Source organism: Agelaius tricolor, unplaced genomic scaffold (genome assembly GCF_023055355.1).
Source record: "Agelaius tricolor isolate 1412-34295 unplaced genomic scaffold, bAgeTri1.0.p SCAF_9, whole genome shotgun sequence".
Taxonomy (NCBI): domain Eukaryota; kingdom Metazoa; phylum Chordata; class Aves; order Passeriformes; family Icteridae; genus Agelaius; species Agelaius tricolor.
In genome coordinates, this window is record NW_027269269.1 from 5,196,985 (window position 1) to 5,209,376 (window position 12,392).

General features: G+C 44.7%; 1 protein-coding gene across 1 annotated transcript; it reads left to right on the plus strand.

The window, feature by feature from the left end:
• The first annotated feature begins 8,339 nt into the window (after positions 1 to 8,339).
• On the plus strand, positions 8,340 to 9,036 carry LOC139593143 (gap junction beta-2 protein-like). The gene has a single exon (XM_071433836.1). The coding sequence runs from the start codon at positions 8,359 to 8,361 to the stop codon at positions 9,034 to 9,036; it is 678 nt and encodes a 225-aa protein (XP_071289937.1). The 5' UTR covers positions 8,340 to 8,358.
• Positions 9,037 to 12,392: the final 3,356 nt, after the last annotated feature.

Consider the following 12,392-nt stretch of genomic DNA (forward strand, 5'->3'; position numbering starts at 1 on the left):
CAGAACCCACGCTGCTTTATGAAATAAATTTGGAAGATGATTTTGAGGAACTTCTGGAAGACAACTCTTACTCGGAGAAGAAAACCAGATGCTGTGTCCCTCTCCAGAAGTCTCCTGAATTATTTGAACTAGGCAGCAAACATAAAAGAAGGTTGATGTCTTCTGTGCTGCCTTCTTTTGTCAGGGGTCTCAAGCTTTGTGTGGCAGAGAAGCCTTTGGAGTCTGTGATGATCATAGGGTTGCTGGCATGGCCAGAGAACTGAGAGTCACCTGCGGCAACACTGACACAAACCAGCATCTGTGCAGCCCTTACATCGAGTTGAGCTCTCAAAGCACGCTGAGTGCTGTTTCCACACACAGAGCAGCCTCTCAATCCCTGATCCTCCTCCTACAGCATAAACCACAGCAGTATTTTTATCACATTTTACTGTAAAAAAAAGCTGAAAGATGATAAAGTGACAAAGTATTTACGTCAAACAATGAAAGTTTGTTCTTGCTAAATAAAATGTTCCCTGGAAATGACACGTGAGCCCATTACTTCTGTGTGGGGAGAGAGGAGGCAGAGTTGTACCCAACATGGTGGCTCTGTTCGCTTTAAGAATTTAATGTTGTGTAATAGACATGGGAGCTATGGCTTTATGGATTTGAGCTCCTACAACCGTGTAGTTGTATTAGGCAGGCCTTGCCAACAGCACTTCAGGCACTTTTCTATAAAATAAAAGGCTTATTTTTTAAAAGGCTGGGAGGGCAATTAAAGTGCATGTAATAAAAATGACTGGGTATGTATTTCAGACACTAATATACATGTAAAGATACTGAAGGATACAAAATTATTGTCTCAAGGGCTAAGCAAGTACGGTGGTTTTGGTCATATAATGACTAAAATGAGTGTTTGAACAGCAGAGCAAACTGGTTACACATGCTGAGTTGAACTGGGAAGGTGCTTTTATTGCTGATGATAGTGCAAAAATGCCAGATTTGACATGTTTAATCCAGCCTCAAAGAAATGAAAACTACTTCCAAAGTGTGGTCTGAGTCTCTAGCTGCATTTCCAGTTGATAAAATGACTGTTGTGCATGACAAGTAGTGAGTAAGCTGCTAAGTGTTGAAAGAGCCCCATTTGAAGCAAACGTGGTGAATAAGGACGTTGCTACACTTACGAATCAGCAAAAATCAAAATCTTTGTGAATTGTAAAAGTGGTGCTTTGTGGTAGTCAAAACTAAACCTGACCATGAGGAGCAGCAGATCTTATCCAGTGTAACAGGATAATAAAATTTCAAGTGAACCTGGGCATCTCCTGATGTAAATTAATACACAGTGTGAAAACTAGTTCAAAATACACCTATTCAAGTGTATGGGTGTATGTGTACGCCAGGAGGTACTGTTCTAATTTCTAACAATGCTTGGGAAAGAATCTATGAAAAAATCAACTTATTGCTATAACGTGTCTGAAAAATGAAAACGAGTAAACGGGGATTACCAGAAAATGATGGCGAATGCCACAGGAAGCATTGCTCTGTGAATTTATAAACTGTGCAGGTACTTGGACTGCTCTTGCAAAAACGACACACATCACAAGTTGTGATGAGAATCATAAGGTTATATAACAGCTCCTGCACGGAGTTTCAACAAATGAGGCCTTTCAGCACAGAATAAAAAGGATGGAGAGGGGATATGACAGAAGTTTATGCTCTCAGAAGTTTATACTCTTAAAGGAGATGATCAGGAAAAGATAATTAGCTATTGCTCCCAATGGTGAGGACTCAGGAATGTCCTGTGAAATTATATAAGAGCAAGTTTTTCGGAAATGGAAGTTTTTTCTCTTTCACCACACATAATTAAGCTACTGAGTTAAATACTCCAGGATCATGTGGATTTATATATATATATGGTATAAATATTAAATATTTATATAAGCCATATAGAGGTGACATCAAAACATAGTTAGGCAAAGCAGAGAGTGAAACAAGTGCTATTAAGAATATTAAAATTATAGATCAAGACAGAGCCTCTAGAGGTGCCTGGGGGCTGTTGAAAGCAGAGATGAAGACACAGTCTTTAGAAAGCCTTAGGGCATTACTGGGAGATGATGCCAAGATTTCTGCCATCCTGAGATAAGCTAAAACCTGTTTCTGAGTTGAGGAAGTGACAACAGTATTTATTTTCCTATTTTTATGAAGCTTTTATTTCCGCATTACTTTATGACCCACAAGAAACAACGTTTTGTATATAAATGAACACTTCATAGCATTCACCAGCTTCAATGCTACCCCTTGCTTACAGATGAACCTTTAAAAATTCCAGAGTTGTTAAAACTTGTCTCTTGCACCTCCTGCCAATGAGACAGGTGTTAAGAAAAGTGTATGCAACAAGCCTGTAACCCTGGATTTATGCTCTGTCAGAATTCCTTGCTTGGATTTCCCTCTCCTTCCCAAATAAAGCATTGCATACATGGACAAGCAAACAAAAATTGGGGAAACTAAAAGGAGCACTCAGCTTTAACACAGAATTTGTTTGATTGTAAATGACAAACACTGTGGCAGTACCGAGCAACACAAGCTGTGAATTTCTTCCAAGCATTTACAATTACTATCTATCAAACCTGAGTATCATTTCATAAAAAAATAGTTAACTATTTGAGATCTTTCTATTTAGATTATTTAAAGATCTCAGATTTCAGTGAAGCTTTCAATACTCTCACGGTGCCTTTCTGAACAAAATGTCCAGCACACAGTTGGATAAACATGTCATGCAAACTGGTGAGCAACTGGCTCATGGGTTGGGCACAAAGGGTTCCAGTGAATGGGGTCACATCAGACTGGTGACCTGTCACTACTGGGGTTCCATAGGGCTCCCTCTCAGGCCCTGTGCTCTTCAACATCTTCATAAATGACTTGGATGCAGGACTCAAAGATATACTAAGTTCATGATACTAAATTGGGAGGAATTATTGACTTGCCTGAGGGCAGAAAGGCCGTGCAGAGAGACCTGGACAAATGAGGGGGCTGGGCAATCACCAAACAGATGAAGTTCAAAAAGTGAAAGTTCTGGATTCTGCACCTGGGATGGGGCAACCCTGGATGTACGGGCAGACTGGGGAATGAGATGCTGGAGAGCAGTGCCACACAAAGGGACCTGGGGCTCCTGGTCTGTGGCAGGTTGATCCAGCAGTGAGCCAGCAGTGCCCTGGCAGCCAGGAGGGCCAGCCCTGTCCTGGGGAGCATCAGGCACAGCATGGCCAGATGGGCAAGGGAGGGGATTGTCCTGCTCTGCTCTGCTCTGGGGCAGCCTCACCTCCAGTGCTGGGGGCAGTTCTGGGTGCCACAATATAAAAAAAGACATTAAACTATGGGAGTGTCCAAAGAAGGGCAACAAGGTGGAGAAAGGCTTTGAGGAGAAACCATATGAGGAGTGGCTGAGGCCACTGGATGTGTTCAGCTTGGAGAAGACTGAGGGGAGATGTCATTGCAGTCTTGAGCAATGACTTGTGAGGGGAAAGGGAGGGGCAGACATTGACCTCTCCCCTTTGATGACCAGTGACAGGACCCAAGGGAATGGCCTCAAGTTGTATCAGGGGAGGTTTAGGCTGGATATTAGTAAAAGGTTTTTCACCCAGAGGGTGGTTGGATACTGGAACAGGTTCCCCAGAGAAGTGGTTACAGCATCGAGCCTGATACAGTTCAACAAGTGTTTGGACAATGCTCTCCAGCACATGGTGTGACTCTTGGGGTGTCCTGTGCAGGGCCAGGAGCTGGACTCAATGATCATTGTGGGTCCCTTCCAACTCAGAATATCCTATGAAGTCCAACTTAACTTTCTACACCTCTGATAGCAAAGCCAAATTAATTTGTAATTTTGCAGATACACACACAAATTTGAGTTTCTGGTAATTCTATATGAATTACTAGATCAAATTAAATATTAATTAAGTCCCTACTGATGAAAGCATTTCTACTCCCAGACACGTCACAAAACCAGGCTCATTACTAGGTGTAATATACAGAGATTTACTTCAATATACAGTAACAAACACAGCATTTTCAGCAACAATTTTTATACTCAGACAAATTTTTATTATTTTTCCTACACATCCTTTTTAACACAGCATTCATTTCTGGTAGGAATTTTTGTCAGTGTTTTGAAAAGCCAACACTCTTTACTAAGTCGTAATGAAGCATCATTTAATAGAAGTCATGCTTGGTTGGATGCTTTGGGTGAAATGCAGACTGTGTGAGGCTAACCTGAGCAGGACAGCAACACTTGGTATGCTTTACATGTTACAAGCAAAGCCCAAGGTATGGGCTTCTAGTGCTGATACAAGTAATTCCTACTTGGATGGCTTGGACTTTGTCCACAAAACCTTTCCTTAAAGATGAGGCTTAAAGAGTACTATAATAAGAAGAAACTTTTTTTTTTTTTTATTGTGAACAACAGAGGTCAATCACCAGACAAATAACACCTAGTGACAGATGTTCACATGGCAACTCTGATTTGAGTCACCCTTTATACTTCCTTCTAGATTACTTTCTCTCACAAAACCAACTTTAATCCTCACTCACTCTGCGCAGTAGCAGTAAAATCAGGGCTGTGCACCCTAGTGAGGAATTCTTTTTCAAAGAAAGACCAAGATCTTACTTCTATCCTGCCTTTAGCTGTCTGATGCCCTTGTTATCCCTACATCTGGCTACCGAGAATTTTTAATTATCAATTCATTAGCTAGTTTACCCACTCCTTGTCTTCCAAACTCAGGCCTTCTAAGAAGGTCTCTGAGGTTTCTCTCTGTAGCCCTGCCTTACCCCGGAGAAAATCTATGGGAGCTGCATTTTATCTGAACATTGTACCAACTTTCTCAAGGTGACGATTTCCTCCGGCTGCCACGGTTCAGGGGCAGTTTCGGAGTGTCCCGCGGGACTGAATCCCCTCCGGGACGTGTTTTCTGCCAACACTTGGGAACCAATACCGACGCCGGGCCGTATTTGCAGGGCACCGGGTGCGCTCCGCCCGATGCGCGCCCTGTGCTCACGGACGTGCCGGGCGAACCCGAGGGCGCTCCCGCGGGGGGCACCGTCCCCAGTCCCGCTCCGCCCGCAGCAGCTCCCGCCCCGTGGCTCAGGCCCCCGGCCCGGCCCCGCCCTGGGTTCCCACCGCCGCCTCCGCGGGCGGCCGGAGGAGCGGGGCGCGGGCGGGGGCGGGCGCGGGCGGGTTAAAAGTGGCGGCAGGTGAACGGGGAGGGACCTTAGAGCTCGGGGCCGGAGAGGCTGGGGCCGCCCGCTCCGCTGGCGCAAGCGGACCTTGGAGCAGCGCGGCGCGCCTGTCGCGTCCCGTGTGTCCTGCCCAGCCGTGCCAGGTGAGGGTCCGGAGCGGTTTCCTTGTGTCCTGCCCAGCCGTGCCAGGTGAGGGTGCGGAGCGGCTCCCGCGTGCCGCAGCGGTGGGATCGGGACCGAGGTTGGGATTAGGCTGTGCGCCCCTCCGAGCGGGTAGCGATCCGTGTGCTGGAGCGGGCTCGGGTCGGGGCCGTCCCGGCGGCTCTGGGGCAGCCACGCCGCAGCCCCGACCCCGGGCAAGCCGTGCTTGGGCGGGGGCTGTCAGCCCCGGGACCGGCGGGGCAGAGGCAGGGGCTGGGGCCGGTGAGTGCGGTTGGCCGGCACGCTCGGACCGCGCAGCCCGTCCCGGCAGGAGCCGTCGGAGCTCCGAGCCAGAGCCGGTGTTTGCCGAGAGTGCCCGCTGACAGGAGCGGACGGCGATCCTGCCGCTTCCCTCCGCTGAAGGCTCGCAGCCGCGCGGGAACTCGGCGGGATAAAGGTCGGCTGGTGGGAGGGAGGGGCTGGCATCCAGCTACTAACCCAGAGTGGGGATTTGGAGTAGTTTTCAATAACGATGTCTTGGTTGGCAAATTGGGGATCCGGGTAGATTGGCTTCCTAACAACCTACTGCAGTGTTTCGGTAGTGGCAGGTGAGAGGGAGAAAAGTTTTTTGCTCCCCCCAAAACTTGAAGCCTTGGTTTAGAACTGCAGTGTGAGATGGCGCTTGGAACCCGGGCTGTTCAGCTCAGCGATATGCACTTCCCAGACTTTCCTTCAGTTCTGATTAGCTTCTTGTAAAGGTTTAATTGACTTAATTTTATTGACTGTGCAACAGATATGAGGGAATTCTTAACAGAATAATGCAGCTATCGCATCACAGCCTGTAGATTAGCTCAGTGTAAAATGCTGCATAAAATGGTGCCAGTTTCAGCAGAGACAAAGCATGAGAAGTCTCAGGAATCCCAGTCATCTTCTCAAAGTTGTTTTCTTTTTTGCCTTACCCAGTTTTACCTTTCCGCATCACAGTAAATCTGACCTCTCCCTCTTGCCTCCAGGCTTGTCCGTACAAGCTAGGCCCTCGTACCAAGGGTATGTGTTGGGGCACGTTTTGTCCTTCGGTTGGGATGTAACTGCACCAGGGTAAAAAGTTCCCCCCCCCCCGCCCCGCTGTGTGAGAATGAGAGATTTTTGTAAGCTTTGGCCTGTGTTGCGTTGCAAGGTACCGTGCTCTCCCCACAGCACACAGCCAGCAGCAAGAGGAGATGGAGCTCTTATCCATGGCCCCTGTGGCTCTCCCAGTCTAGCCTTGAGACGTGATGGACCAGCTATGCAGGTTCTCAGGTCGGGTTTCAAAGTGTTTTGTCCACTTCAGTGATAGTTTCTTTATGGCTGCAATCAGTGAAAGTTGAGCCCTGAGACTGAGGTCTGAACTTCAGCAAAACTTACTTTCAAAAATGGCAGAGTGGATTTTAGTTTTTTAAGAGAATGAGGAAAGCTGAAATGGAACTTCTCAGATGTTTGACTTTTTGTATTCTGCTGGAGTGTGATAGCATCTAGAAAATCAACATAAACTCTTCAGACGAGGGCTTTTTCTTCTCAGCTCTGTGACTCTGCTTGCCTGCTTTTTTGGATGACATAGCAATAAATGTGGAAGGGCAGGCTCTGCTCTATCTGCCTTTGCCTGCTGGTTTGTGCTGTATAAGCATGCAGCCCTGACAGAGGTGGCTTGAGGCTTCTCACTAGCGTTGGTGACACAAACAGGGCAGGAGACTTTTTCTCCTTTCAATGCTTTTGTTAAAAGTGATCAGTTCAAGATTGGGAAGCCTGACGGGTCTGCAGTGTCCGCCGTTTCTCCCAGGGCGACTCACAGGAGAAGGATATGCGCAGCTTTGTCCGCTAGGGGTAGAGCTGGAGGTGCCGTCCTTGTGCGAGCCTTGGGCATGACCCAGATGTTCATCTCTGCAGCTGCTCTCTCTCTCCGGCTCCCGGTCCGAGAGGGTTTTCTTGCTCAGGGTGAGGGGTAATGAAGGCCCCCAGCATCTCTGCAGGCCCAGCACTCCGCTCCTCACGTCCAGACATCACTCCAATTTCCCAACTCTATATTGGCTCGTTGTTTTGGGGGTCTTTTCAGTAAGTTTGGAGTAGTAGCTTCTCATGGCATGCTGCTCCTGAGGTTATCTTGCATCCCCCCCCCCCCCAAGTCGTCTTTTCTCCTCACTGTCTGGGGATGTCCCCTCCCTTCCCTGTCTCGGAGAAGAGCCATTAACTTAGCCCTAGCCAGGGCCTTTACTGATACAGAAAAGAACTATTAACGACAACGACTTGTAATTATCGTAACAAACAGGTAGTGCTTTAGCAGCAACAGTGGTCTGTCTAGTTTTTGTAACCTTTTTCTCACAAAAAAAAAAAAAATTGGCAGATTTTTTGTTTATAACAGTTGGCAAATTCAAACGTTGTACTTTTGAGATTAAGAGCCTTGTCTGAGCTGCAACAGAAAGCCTTGGAGGTCTGCTGCAGGTGTCTGTGTGGAGTAAGGACTTCTGCTGAAAAAGGCCAAGTAGTACTTACCTCTGGCTCAAAGAAAGCACCTCAGCCTTCTAGGGCTATGGTGTTGGTAAAGAAATCCTGTAAAAAATGCTAGAGAAGACTCTAGTTTGTCTAGACGTGGCTTAACTCATGCAGTGATAGTAATTTCTGTTGCTTTGGGAAGTACACTGGAAGGCAAAATGCTGACCAGAGTCCACCACAGAAAGGCCAGGAGGATGTACAGAGGAACTGTATTAAGATGTCCTTATTTCCTGCCCAAAGCCAAAGTAATACAGTGAGGTATGCTTGTCCCATGATAAACTGATGGAAAGAAAGAGTTTAATAAGTTGTTTGAATCCATAAACCTATCGGTGACACAAATGAAAGTGACTTACACTTGCCTATGGCTCTGGAGAGACTGTTAGGAAGTTCTCTTTTTCACAGGTTTAGAATTGATTTTTCACAGTTTGAAAAGTGACCATTCTGTGTATTGTGTCATCCTGCAGGTAAAAGGACACAGAAGAGAAGATGGACTGGGGAACTCTGCAGGGTGTTTTGGGAGGTGTAAATAAGCACTCCACCAGTATCGGGAAGATATGGCTCACAGTCCTCTTCATCTTCCGTATCATGATCCTGGTTGTGGCTGCAGAGAGAGTCTGGGGAGATGAACAACAAGATTTTGTCTGCAACACACTTCAGCCTGGCTGCAGAAATGTGTGCTATGATCACTTTTTCCCCATCTCTCACATCAGACTCTGGGCCCTGCAGCTGATCTTTGTCTCCACACCTGCGCTGTTGGTGGCCATGCATGTGGCTTACACCAGGCATGAGAAGAAAAGGCGGTTAAGAAACGGTGAGAAAATTGATATTGAAGAGATAAAAAATCAAAGGATTCACATTCGGGGCCCCTTGTGGTGGACATACACCAGCAGTATCTTCTTCAGGATCGTCTTTGAGGCTGTCTTCATGTACGTGTTCTATTACATGTACGATGGGTACCAGATGCCCCGCCTGGTGAAGTGCGATGCTTGGCCCTGCCCCAACACTGTGGATTGTTTTGTGTCTCGGCCCACTGAGAAAACCACATTTACTATTTTCATGCTTGCTGTATCTGGGATCTGCATGATGTTGAATCTGGCTGAGTTGTGCTACCTAGTGATAAAAGTTTGCACAAAAGAATCCAGGAAAGCAGTAGTTTTGAAATAAGTTCCTGGTTTCAGGATTTACTGGCTCCCCATTTGCCTTCAACTTTCTTAGGTGTAAGAGAACAATAAACAATATTTTCATACTCAAGGAAAAGGATAAAAAATGAATGTTCTTTTGTGTTTTAGAACTGATAGCCTCTCTAGGAAGCTGGTGCAAAGACAAGTTTTAAAGATCATAAACTAATTCAGTATTCCTGCATCCACTATTAGAGAGAGTGGCCTTCTGGCACCAGCTTCTCCAAGTATGCCTACTGCTGGGATCCTATTGTTGGGACAGCTAACTCTTCAAACACTGGGAGTGGAAAGAACCAGAGAAGGCTCTAGTGCCCAGAGGAGATCCAGGACTCACAAACACTGTGTTGGCTTAGAGGCAAAACAGTATCAAAGGTCTTTGGTGATAAGTGGAGTAAAGGATTTTTTTGGTGCACATCACAGCTTTTGAGAAGGAAGAAGACAGGGAGGTGATTGTGTTTATACTAGGTGTCTTTTCTAAGTAGTCTGGAGGGGAAGAAAATGGTGTAGGAACACAGATACTCTGGCAGTGCATGCTATCAGCTTTGCTTGGTACCAGCATATTTTTTTCTTCTCATCTTGCCTGCACTGAGAAGCATTTCCTTAAGGGTTGGGGGTGGCCAGTATCAACTGCCTGTGAATGCCATTAGGTCAATGCTGCCTCCCCACAGTCACAAAGACTACAGCAGTGGGAGGAATGAAGTTCATTTTTCATTCTCTTGATCAGATAAAAAAAGGGGTTGTCACCTCTGGAAGGATGGAGGCAGTGAAACAACTTCTTTTTCTCTCACAATACGTTGTGAAGAATCTTAGTACAGTAGACTTCATCTGATAAAGAAATGTTTTACCACCTGAATGTGCCTCACTCAGCTGTATACTCTTAAAGCTTTTTTTTCCCAATAAAAACCAAGAAAAAGTGCCTTTTTTTGTTCTGCTGGTTATAAAAAAAGTGTTTCAATTTATAGCATGATATCCAATGCTTCTTTGATTGCTCCTGTTTTTTTATCTAGCCTGCACAGCTCTTCTTCATAAAACCTTCTCCCTATCTGAGGTGCCCTTCAAATGAGTTGAGCAAACCACTCCCCAGTCTCTCTGACATTCCACATAGTGAGATTAAATCACCATTCCTTTTCTTAAAGTTGGCCTAGCAGGAACTACAGACAGTTTGGAGAGCTAAAATAGCAAAGGGACCCAATCACAAATGAGGAGGAACTTGATATTTTTCTTAAAGTTCACACTGCTGTGCTGTAAATTGTGTATTTGTAATTTGAACCACTATATGAGTCAGCCTGGTCTTGTCTTGTCTCAAAAAGTGTTTTATGCCTCTAATGGGCAGCATGTGGCACTTAGGGCAACACAGTTGATCTCCCAAGTGCCTATTGAGCCCACTTCTAGAAATCTGTCTTTTTCTCCTCCTTTGCTTTAATAACTGGCTTTTCTCCAAAATAATGAGCAGTAGCTCAGCTTCTCTATTTGCATTCATCTTTTACTGTACATTTAAATTTGTCGCTTTTGGAGTAAATAAAGCTGTATGAATTAAGACCCGTGACCCTTCACTGTGCACTAAAAGTGGAGCATAAATAGGCTCCACTTGCTTGTGAGCTACATCCAGTGCTACAACTTGACTGAAGATGGAAATCTGTCATCTAAGAGGAAAGCAAGACAACCATAAAAACACCATCCTCAGACCATAAAAAAAGATGAAAGGTCATTCATAATGAGCTGGACTGGAAACTTGAATTGTGAAAGCATCCTTAATTCAACTCCAAAGAACACACTTTGGCATATACCAGGTTTGTGCTTGATAGAGTTCCTGCATTATTCTACGTACATGTACAAAGAGAGCAAACTAGTCCCAGTGCTATAGTATTACATTTCTTTTGTAGCAAGATTTATTTTTTTCCCTGAAATTATAATTAAAGCACTTTTGTGGTGTCTGTTTTCTGTATTACTTATACATGCTGTGTGTTACCTAATGTGTCTAATAAAAATCTGCTTACCATAGTGGATGTGCACCAATACTATACTCAATAGCCAAGGGCTAGTGTAAGGATTTTAGCTTTCTGCTGCAGGTTGGTGTTTCCATTGGTTGCACTGCCTGTTACCCTGAAATCTCCACTTGAAATCAAATGTGCTGCTTAAGACAGCCTTGCAGCTAGAAAAGGCCAGTGATAAGCTTAACCAGCTCCATAGGGAAAGAGTTTGTTTTTGCCCCCTACCTTTGAATTTAGCTGGGACTTGGAATGAGACACACCAAAACTGTTAATACTAACACTATGAAGTTATCTTCAACTAGCAGTCTGGCAACAAGATTATCAGACAGCAAAAAAAGATAGCACTGGGGAAAGTGTTCGGGTGTAGCCAAGAGAGAGCTTTGATCCAGAACTGCAGCATCAGGCCATGATAGCTCTGAAATCTGTGTATATTTAATTTGACTGAATAGCTGCTTTGTGAAAAAAATCAGATACTTTATAGGAACATGGGAATTGCACCTATTTCTACATGTGCTACATTGCATAGCTGACCTTCTACAAATGGATTTCATGCAGATTAAAATATATTATTGTGTTGAAATTGTGTGTTCTTTCCTGAAATGCACTAGTAGTGTCTGCATTTGGTACTTGGCTCCTAGACTTTCCTCAGAATAAAGATTGCAAAGCACGTTGAAAACCTAAGCAGCAAATCTGAGGTTATGACTGTAAAAGCAGCTGATTCCTCATTGTTCAGTGTCCAGCATAGCCAGGCCATGAAACGCCTAATAACGTGGTGTCAGAACTGGGGAGTGTGGGAATGGGACTGGCTGAAATTATTCTTTGACTGAAATTGCCAGGAAAAAATCACCATTGACTCAATCAGGTTAAACTTTGATCCAAAACCTTGAAACCAAAACTACAAACATGTTGGTCAGAGTAAGGAGATGGGGGGAAGAAAACTTCATTGGTCACTCATGGACCCAGACAGAAAAGAAATCCTAACTACCTTGGGAGAAAGAATGATTTAAAAGGAAACCAGAATATAGATCTTCTGTATTTATGACTTCTGGATCTAGAAGTACCTTTCATAAAGGTTTTCATAGACAAAAATAAAAATATCCTCTGGTTGTTTACAGATATTATAAGCCAGCGTGCTAAGTTATTTTATGTCTGATAGGACAAATACAAAAGACATTATATGGTCCATACAGAGAAATGCACTCCTGTACAAGCTCTGTTACAAGCTGCTTTATTTTGTAAAAAGTGTACTGTATCAATAAGGAACAGCTAAGAGCACTTTGCTAGAAACTAAACCTGATGAAAATTATTGGTTTTTTTTTTTCTCTAATTTTAATTTCCTCACCTCAAAATT

Excerpts from the sequence above, each read along its gene's own strand:
- LOC139593143 (XM_071433836.1), top strand. The coding sequence starts at position 8,359 with ATGGACTGGGGAACTCTGCAGGGTGTTTTGGGAGGTGTAAATAAGCAC.